The sequence below is a fragment of the Tupaia chinensis genome, unplaced genomic scaffold (genome assembly GCF_000334495.1).
Source record: "Tupaia chinensis unplaced genomic scaffold, TupChi_1.0 Scaffold000199_1, whole genome shotgun sequence".
NCBI lineage: Eukaryota > Metazoa > Chordata > Mammalia > Scandentia > Tupaiidae > Tupaia > Tupaia belangeri.
Genome location: NW_006159674.1, coordinates 2,317,734 through 2,327,651, shown reverse-complemented (window position 1 = coordinate 2,327,651; position 9,918 = coordinate 2,317,734). Strand labels below are relative to the sequence as shown.

At 38.2% G+C, this 9,918-nt stretch overlaps 1 protein-coding gene across 4 annotated transcripts in view; it reads left to right on the top strand.

The window, feature by feature from the left end:
* FAM13C (family with sequence similarity 13 member C) overlaps positions 1 to 9,918 on the top strand; it is a 139,432-nt gene that overhangs the window by 63,246 nt on the left and 66,268 nt on the right. For all 4 annotated transcript variants that reach the window (XM_014587272.1, XM_006147063.3, XM_006147062.1 and 1 more), the window contains one exon: positions 187 to 250. In XM_014587272.1, the coding sequence (XP_014442758.1) occupies positions 187 to 250 (64 nt within the window). The remainder of the gene's footprint in view (positions 1 to 186; positions 251 to 9,918) is intronic.

Below are 9,918 nucleotides of genomic sequence, written 5' to 3'. Positions count from 1 at the left end.
GGAATGCCGTCAGGGTTTAAGTGTAATGTGTCACAGCCATCGTCAGGAGTCTGGATTTCATTCTATAGGCAGTGGCACACCACTAAGAATTTCTAACAGAAGTCCAGGTCTGTAGCCACCAGCTTTAAATGTGCATTGTTGAAAGGTTTCTGTTAAATGGAAATAATTTTCCTTTATATTTTATAGAGTAGACCAGAGGGCTGTCATTTGGCCAAAGGATGCTTTTGAAACTCAGCAAGACTTAAATGAGGTGGGTACAATCATTGCTAGTTACATGAACTTGGATCAGTCAATCATGGATTTATCATTCTTGTTTATAGTACTAGGGATTCTTTCTGATTAAAACTTTAAGTATTTTTGCTCTTAAGTGACCTTGTCATGCTTGTAGTTCTTTGTTCGGTTGGTAATGTTTTTCCTTACTCTGGAGCAAACACATGTAAACTATTATTTTTGAGACAGCTCACTATGTCTTGGACTTAACCCAAGTCTAGCAGTCATTTCATTATACTGATTTTAACTTTGCTTTAGGATTGTATAACAGTCACTGTGACAGTCAACATTTGTAAAATGTTCTCTAAACTTTACTTTATCTGCATCTCTTTCATTCTCTCTCTTTTTTTTTTTTGAATGGCTTTTGCATTCCACATAATCATACTTACTGTTTGTCCACTGAACGTAATGTAGTTTGCTACTTCCAGTATAGTCTTCTCAGTATGCTTTGAGACATGCAAAGCCATATTTTCCCAACCCAAATGATTTCCCACTAAACTGGACATCACAATGTTAGTTAGCTTGTTCTAGAATTTCTTTGAAATATATAATTTAATTCTGCTGTTGGAAACAATATAATATAATTAGGCTATCTGTTATTATAAATGCCTTGGCTTAAGACATTGGTTTAGAATACCTTGTCTGGTTTTTCTTGTCCTCATTGTAGATGAAGGAGCTGTAGGTGGTATGTGGTATATCTGATTATAGAATTATAGGAAACAGAATGAAAAGACTGGAGGCAGATAGTTAGTTTATTTTGCATTTTTGAAGATGCATCCAAAAAAGCAAAAATAAGATAAAATAAAATAAGATATTTAATTAAATTTAGGTGATTGTTTTTCTTTTTTTCTTTTATCTTTTTTCTTTTTGGTGGAACTTGGTAGAAATGAATAGCTAAAGGGAAACCAACTGCCTGGTTAAACCAAATTAAATAGCTAAAGTTGTGGAAAATGTCCTAAAAAAAGAACACAGAATGCTGTTTTTTTGTTTGTTTGTTTTTGTGTGTGCACATAGATACAACCCCCAGATTCACACTTTCATTCATGGTAACGAGAGTGAAAAATAGTTTAAGAGAAAAGAGGCGAGAGCCTGCATCAATGATGCAGCTGTCTGCCCTACTGTGAACAAGCAAAACGTTTGTAAAGAAGCAATGGTTTGTTTTGACATAAGTGACTAGAAAAATTGGGTGATTTTGAGTCAACTCGTGATAGGAGCATTTGGGATAAACTCTTGATTTTTGAGCTGGAAACCTAGGAGATGCTGAGATTACTTGTGAATTCCTAAATCACAGTTGTGATAAGCTCTGTTTGAAAATCTGCTTTTCTGTATTCCTTTGCTGTATTGTATTTGCAAATGACATGAAATGTGCCAGCTCACTGCTCTGGGATTACATAGACACAAGAGCACTGAATGAAGACGTGCATATGAAAGACCAGGCAGTGCTTCCTTTAAATGTGCATGCCAATCATATCTATATCTATACCGTCTATCTATATCATAATTATATGTATGTACATACATCTATATATGTATTCTTTTTTCACACAAAAAACCCCTAGTGGGATGAAAAAGGAAGAAGCACAACGTAATGTAATGATCTTTGTTGAAGATGATGAATAAGAATGCATGTCATTGATTTAATTATCATACACTGCATGCTTTGAATAAGTATATTGAATCCCACAAAGGTGTATGACAATTAAATGTGAATAAGAAATTATAAAACAAATAAAATCTTCTAAAAATGTACATATTTCCATGCAAAATGTGGCACTGCTGATCCAGACTGGTAGAAGACAGTGAGCACGTGTGCAAAGAGATTTTGCTGTGGTCAGGAGGTCAAATGTGTGTGCAGACCCATGTTCTTGCATGCAGTTTATGTGTGGTCAAAATTTGGGAGACTAGAAGAGACCTTAGAGAACCCTGAAGGTGCACCGTGTGAGTGGGCAGAGGCCTTGTAAGGAGAAGCCCTCACCCTCCTTGATGGGGACATCCTGGAGAGTAGGAATCTGTTTACTTCCATCTTTCCGAACATTTCTCAAACATAGTGAATACTAACCTTTTTAGTGGAATAACTAACTACTAACATTCTTTGGTGACAGAGTCCTGTGGAACATTAATGGAAAACATTGCTTTGTTATTGTTAATGAAAATTGAAAATACATACAAAAAAGCACACAGATCATGAGTCTACAACTGAATGAATTCTTAGAAAGTGGGCAATCAGCATTTACATGGTTGCTTATGATTCCTTCTAGTTACTACTCCCCCTGTGAGGATAACTCCTCTTCAGACTGACATAGATTTGTTTGGTCCATTTTTGAGTTTTTGATATGTGGATATGCATCCTCTTCTGCATCTGGCTTTTTTTGCTTGACATTATATTGTGAGGTTCATCCGTGTTTGGTATATAGTTGTAGATATTATTTACTTTGTTTATTATATGTTTATTTATTATTTATCATGTTTGTTTCTTGTTTTGACTATTATGATCAGTTGTTATTGACTGTATTTATTAAAATATTATCATTAATGAGCTACTTTATGGCCTCTTTGTAAAGTTGGCTTTTTACAGGTTTTTTTTTTTAATCTCTAAATGGGCAATAGAATACATAAAATGCAATAGATTTTTTGTTGTGTTGGCTCTCTTCATTGCTCTTTATTCCTTTATTTATTTAACCCCTCCCCTCCCAGCCCTATAACTCTCTAAAGAGAATCCACCAGTTCTTAATCTACACTCTTCATTCCACACCGTCATGCTTGTCTAAAATAAAAAAAGAGTCCTTGAGGGGCCAGCAGGTAGCATGGTGGTTAAGATGCTATATTCCCACATGGCCAACTATGGTTTGAGTCTTGGACCTGGCAGCTTGAATATCTCACTGGGTGCATGTGTGTGCATGCCCAAAATCCCAAGAAGAGAATGGAGAAGGGATTGCAGTAAAGCCTTCCTACTTAGGGGGTGATTTCTTACATTTTCTCTCTCTGGCTTTCCTTCATTTTCTCTCTCTCCTGGTGCCCAAGAAGAGAATGGAGAAGGGATTGTAGCAAAGCCATCCTACTTAGGGGGTGATTTCTTACTTTTCCTCTCTGTCTTTCCTTGATTTTCTCTATCTCTCCTGGCAAGCCTCAGGCAAAAACCTAAAACAAACAAACAAACAAGAGCAGGGGAAAAAAACCTTCATGAGAAGCGCAGTCTGCAAGTATTTTTTGGATGTTTTCATAGACCCTAAAGTTGTATATACATAGTTACAATTATAAGATACTACATATGTACAGTATATTTTCCCCAAATCTCACACCTCATATTTCATTTCTTATGTTCGAACTTCCGTTTCCACTTGCTCTGTCACTGACAAATGGGGCTTGGCTATAGTGTGGTTCCACAGCTGTTATTTGACACATTCTTGACATCTAGCATGGTAATTCATGGTGTGACATAGCTCCATGTGTATTTCCCATGCTTCCACATGGGCTGAAATCCCCACTGATTTCTTGTTCCCACTCAGCTTGAGTATGAATTTGATTCCTGTAGTCTTACTTTTTTTCCATTTGTTTGTTTTTTGTCAGTCTGTGGCTTCCAGTTTTTGACCTTGGCTTCAAGGTCAAAGTTGTAAGAGCTTGTTTCTGAAAAACCAGTTAAACCTCCTACCATTCGCCTGAGTTGTCTTCTTCTATATCTAATTTTTTTCATTTAGAACTAAAGCCAGGAATGAGATTCTATGGGTGGCAAGAGTGAAAATAATTTATTTTTATTCATCTTTCAAACATCTTTCTGATTCATAAATGCTTATTAACTACATGGGCATGGGGGATAACTAAGACCAAGGCTTAAAGTGAATGAGACATTGACATATCTCAAGTCTAGAATATTTTCCAATCAGGATTCAGGAGACCTAAGTCAATAATAATAATAATAATTAATAATAATAAATCTCCTGATGTCTCACAGATGCAGAGGCAGTATCTAGATTGGAGTTTGATTGAACAATCAGGGTACAGTGATTCCTAAATAGTTCTTTAGGATTTTGTCTACCACACCAGAGACACAATAGGAGTCTCTCTTTCATAACTCTAAAATGTCCCATACTCTACTGTCATTTATCTGGCTGAGGGCATATGCCCATTCCTATACCAGTTGCTATGACTTGGGGGGTTTGGAATGAGCTGATCAGCTAGTCATGGACCATCTCTTTCACTTTTGATCTGGGAGTGCTTAGAAGATGGGTAATTGAATGCTGTGCTGAATCATATTGGTCTCTGGAAGCATGATCTCCAAGGTAATTTTCCTCTCTGTTGGACCACTGCAGGATGCCACTAGGCATTTTTTGAGTCTCGTTTTCTGAGCTGAGATAAAGTGACCTTGCTCCCCTACCAAGTTTCTTCCTCAGCTGGAACAATGTCCTATGATTCATTTGCTTTTAGCCAACTTCTGTTGTCGGTGTCAATGAGGACATCCGATAGCCAACGTAGTCATGGTGTGAGTCCTGTTTCTCAGTCCCAGGTGAATGAACTACACAGCAAAGCAACTCTGAACTGCTTGTAGGCTTTCTTTTAGTCTGCTTCTTCTTTCACTTTCAGAGGCAACTATCTAGTCTAGCATCTTGGTTCTGGAGGAATCAGGTCTATAGTCCTCACCACCTGGGATACCTTGAAGAAATGTTTTCAAGAAAGGTGGAAGCCATGCCAGCAATTTCTCATAGTCTTCCTTGTCTGAGAACCTAGAGAACCTTCAGAGGTGGTGTGCTGAGTAGAGAAGTTGTGGCAAGATGTGGCATAGCTGACTTACCTATGTTTCCTTTTTGTCCTGGAGACTTCGTTTCCCCAGTCCACTGCAGCACTGTCTTCCTGGCCTCTGCTCTTTTCTTTGGTATGGCATCTCAATCCTTTTTCTCATTGCTCAGTCATTCATTGAGAGTTTTTCACATTATGAATTTCTTATAGAAGTCTGGAAAGAATTGTATCCAGTTCAGTGGCTTTCAGGAATCACTTATGTTATAGTTTTCATCACTTTGTAGCAAAAGAAGAAACATAAGAACGATAAATGTATGGAGTTTTATAAAGTTAAAAATGTATTGACAATGCTTTAATTTAGAAATTGTTCTTAAAAATTTCATTTTGTGATGAAATGATAGGGAAGGGATTTTGTTTGTTTACCTACATGTGTTCATTTGGTGAAATATAAGAGTTGAGAGCTTTCGGGAGCAGTAGTTGGTGTAATGGCTATGTTGCTGGACTCCCATGTAGTTGACTGTGGTCCTGGACTGAGTCCTGGACCCAGTGGCTTAAACTGATACTGGGAACTGCTGCATGAGTGCCCAAGATCCCAAGAGGAGAGGAGAATGGAGGAGAAGGGATTGCGGCATGGCTATCCCCCCAGGGCGGGTTATTTCTCCCTTTCTGTCTCTCTCTGTCTTTCTGGTGAGCACACATACCCTATAGCAAAAAAAAAAAAAAAAAAAAAACTTTCAAAAAAAATAAAAAAGAGTTGAGAGCTTTCACATATTGGGTTGTTGGAAAAGTCATGACATATTTCTTCTATGTTTTTCTATGCAAAAATGTGGCATGACTTTTCCAACAATCTAATATATATTCTGCTCATCCCACCTTTGCTAACTTTTTTTTCCTTTATGAGAGAAAGAGAGAGGAAAGAGAGGTGTTTTTTTTTTGGAGAGATTTTTGCTATAGGGCGCGTGCGCTCGCCAGACAGACAGAGAGAGACAGAGAGACAGACAGAAAGTGAGAAATCACCCCCCGGGGGGATGGCCACACCACAATCCCTCTTCCTCTGTTCTCCTCTCAGGATCTTGGGCATACACGCACACACCCCCGACGTGAGTTTTAAGCCACTGAGTCCAGGACGCGAACCACGGTCGACTACGTGGGAGTCCAGCGACATAGCCATTATGCCAATTGCTGGTCCCAAGAGAGAGAAGTATTTTTGACAGAGTCTCACTGTGTCATGATCCTCTTGCCCCTGCCTCTCAATTCAGTAGGATTTCAGGTACATGAAACTGCACCTGGCATGTTCAAGTTGTCCCAAGAACCGATCCTTCTACTTCTTAGTAGCCACCAGCCTTCTGATTGTTGTCTGGATCTTGTGTGCCATTGTGGATGGACCATTCTTGCTAACTTAAAACAAAACAAAACAAAACAAAACAAAAACAAAAACAAAAAAATATATAATTCTATTGGTCCAAATACTAAATTTTGCGAAGTCTTTTTAATAAGCAAAATGAGAAATAGTGATTGACTGTTTAAAAAATTATAATAATAATTATTGGGAAAAGCATGGAAAAGATATTGAATGATAAAGCGGGGAGATTGATATCTCTGTATTGACTGACATGCATGGCATTCCCTTTTGAAAAAGCAATGGAAGTCAATGTAAAGTTATATGTAATCTAGTGTAATAGAAAGAAGATTATGATGATAATAAAATAAAAAAACAAAACAAAACAAAACAAAAACAAAAACAAAAAAATATATAATTCTATTGGTCCAAATACTAAATTTTGCCTGGGAACTGTGATCTTTTGAGTATTTCATTTCTTAAGAAATACTCAATAGTATTTATTAAGAAGGAAATGTGTACTCACCTGCAAGCTTATTACAGGGATGGGGGGGTTGGGGCAGAGGCTGCTGTAGAAAATGAACTTTGTCAACTACACTTTCCAGAGGTTTATAGGGACACACATTAAGTCTAGACTTAATGTCCTAAACTGACCTGCCTAGTGCTGGCATCTTTTGTCTAAGGACATTGCTGGCTTTCTTAGGGCTATAAAACTGAAGTTTTAGGGAAGATAAAGGCTACATTTTCTTGTTTTCTAACAGAATGTTAGTATTTGAGGAAACAGCTAATGCTTTTCAGTATGATCTGTCATCTTTAAAGGCTTGGTGCATCATTTATTGCATATGGCATGTGCTTTATGATTTTTGGGACAGTTATGATTTTGAATAGTCATTAAATTTTAGAAATTGAAAGGGTTAAGGTAGTGTCAGTGGAAAACAGAAAGGGTGTGTAGGCTAGCCTATTTGGGTGGTTTGTCTAACAATGCAGAATGAGCCAGAAGAAGGGCCCAGTATTCCTCTGCTGTAACCACATGTTATTGAGTTTAATTTTTAAGCAGAATATTTTTTTCAGGGCTAAAATAAATTGGAACAAAAAATAGCCATAAAAACATAACAATATGGGCTGCAACACAGACTAGCCTTGTGGACATTCCCCCTTGGGATACAACTAATGCTCTAGTTAAAAAAAAAAAAAAAAGTAGTAACTAGTTAGGGGATTTATCCATGCCAGTATCTATGCTTTGAATATTTTAAGTGTTAGTAACTCCATGGAAATAATGTTGAAGTTTATTCCATGCGCTGTAAATGAGACTGCTAAGATTTGAATGTATCTCCCCAAAATTCATGTGTTAAAATTTGATGAGCCGTTATGAAGGTTTAAAAAGGTTGGGAATTTAATTGGATATGGGATTAAGAGGTAGAACCTTTGAGAGGTGGTTAAAATTAGATAAAGTTATCAGGTTGGCCCTATACACACCTGAATATTGGAATAAGGAAATGTAATGGGATTGGAGTACAGCTACACGGACACAGACACCCACAGTCCTGCCCTCTGACATGTTCTGGTGTAGCAAGAAGACCCTCACCACATGTTGGCACCATGCCCTTAAACTTCTCAGCCTCCAAAACTGTGAACTCAACCAACCTATGTTCTCATAAATTATCCAGACTCGGGCATTTCTGTTTTAGCAACAGAATGGACTAGAGCAGAGATGAATTTTGCTGTTACAAAAATCAATGTCTTATCATCTAGAGGCTTGGAGTCAGGAATTTGTTAACAGAAATAACCATGCTTTGTAAAGTAATCATTAATATGGTTTATCCCAAGCGCAGAGAGAGTGATCAAGGCCCTGAAACACAAAAATGCTTCAGGATGCTTAGATGCAGTGGTTCTTTTATTCAATTCTGAGAACCAGGGATAAAGACACAATTGTGGGTCAATGTAAGGAGTCTTCTCACTGACTTGGCCCAAAACAATAAGACCTCTAAAGTCGAAGCTTTTAGTTATAGGTGATTTTAAAAATTCTTTAGATTAGTAAGGTTAGATATGCAAATCTTTGTCTCAAAGAGACTTGGTGTCAGTAGAAAAGAATGTCTGGATTTACTGCAGGGACAAAGGCCTTGCTGTTTGTCTGGCGATGCCAGGTAAAAGGTAAGGAGTTGCCTGCGATCACTAGACCAAAGTGGAATATTACAGCAAGATTAATGTTTATAGACATGATTCTTCTAGGTCACTTGGATAATATCTTAGAATAGGGAGAGTAGTCTGTCCTCAACTTAAAATATAAGTTAATAAAATTGCATGAGTCTCCAAAAAATATTTTTTTCAAAAAATTTTTATTTAATAAAGTGAAAACAACAAGGGTATCACAAAATTAAGTACAGGATAGATTGAAATAATTCAGATGAAAGGAAATGTGATTTGCATTACCGCGTGTGGTCACTAGATTGTTCTTGTTGAAAAAGAAGTACTGAGAGGATCTGAATGGGAGCTGGATGCTCTTGGCAATAGAGGCTTCTTGAGGTGAATAGTGTGTTATTTTACATTAAATTTCTCTGGTGGAAAGTACAGGAAAGTAAGGGCTGAGTACAGAGAAGCTGGGGTGGTCTGAGCTAAGTGTGTCATCCTGCAGTTAGACTGTGCTCCAAAGCATGATGGGACATAATGACACAGATCATAGAAGGATGAGCCAAAAGCCCAATGTCTCCAGAGGAGGGTGAATTTGGCTTTCTCTTGTAGTCATCAACATTGGAAGAAGTTGAGCCAGCCCAGACATCCAGGCATGGTTTTTGGAGTCACTGGATTCCACATGGCCAGCTATATAATATGGGTCCCAGACCTTGCAGCTTGAGAAACATGCCAGGCACATATGTGTTCATGTCAAAAATTCTGACAGGAGGAAGAAATGGAGGAGAAAATATTGAGGTAAAGCCATGTTCCATGGAGGAAGGGGGGGCAGTGGTGCTTTCTTTTCTTTTTTCTCTTCTCTTCTCGTCTCATCTCGTCTCATCTTGTCTCATCTCGTCTGGTCTCGTCTCATCTCATCTCTTCTCTTCTTCTCTTCTTTCTTCCCTTCCCTTCCCTCCCCTTCCCTTCCCTTCCCTTCCCTTCCCTTCCCTTCCCTTTTCTTCCCTCTCCTTTCCTTTCTTTTCTCTTTCTCTGTTTCTCTCCAGTGAGCACATACTCCCTCTGATAGTTTTATAAGACAAACAGGGCATAGTGGTTAAGGTGTTGGACTCCTATGTTGTTGACTGCAATTTGAATCCTGGATTAGGCAGTTTGAAACTCATGCCAGGCATGTGTGTATGCACACCCAGAATCCAGAGAGAAGAATGGAAGAAAGGGGATTGGAGCATGGCCATCTCCCCTGGAGGTGTGATTTCTTGCTTTCTGTCTCTCTGGTGAGTGCATCCACCCTATGTCAAAAATTTCTAAAAAACAAAACAAAAAAACATTGGAAGACATCCCATTTCTTTTGGCAAGAACATCCAGAGTCCAGCAACAGCAGCTCAGAAGGCAACAGTGTCTTGCTTTGAGGAGTTTATGATAGTCCAACTCTCAAGGGGAAGCCAGGGAAA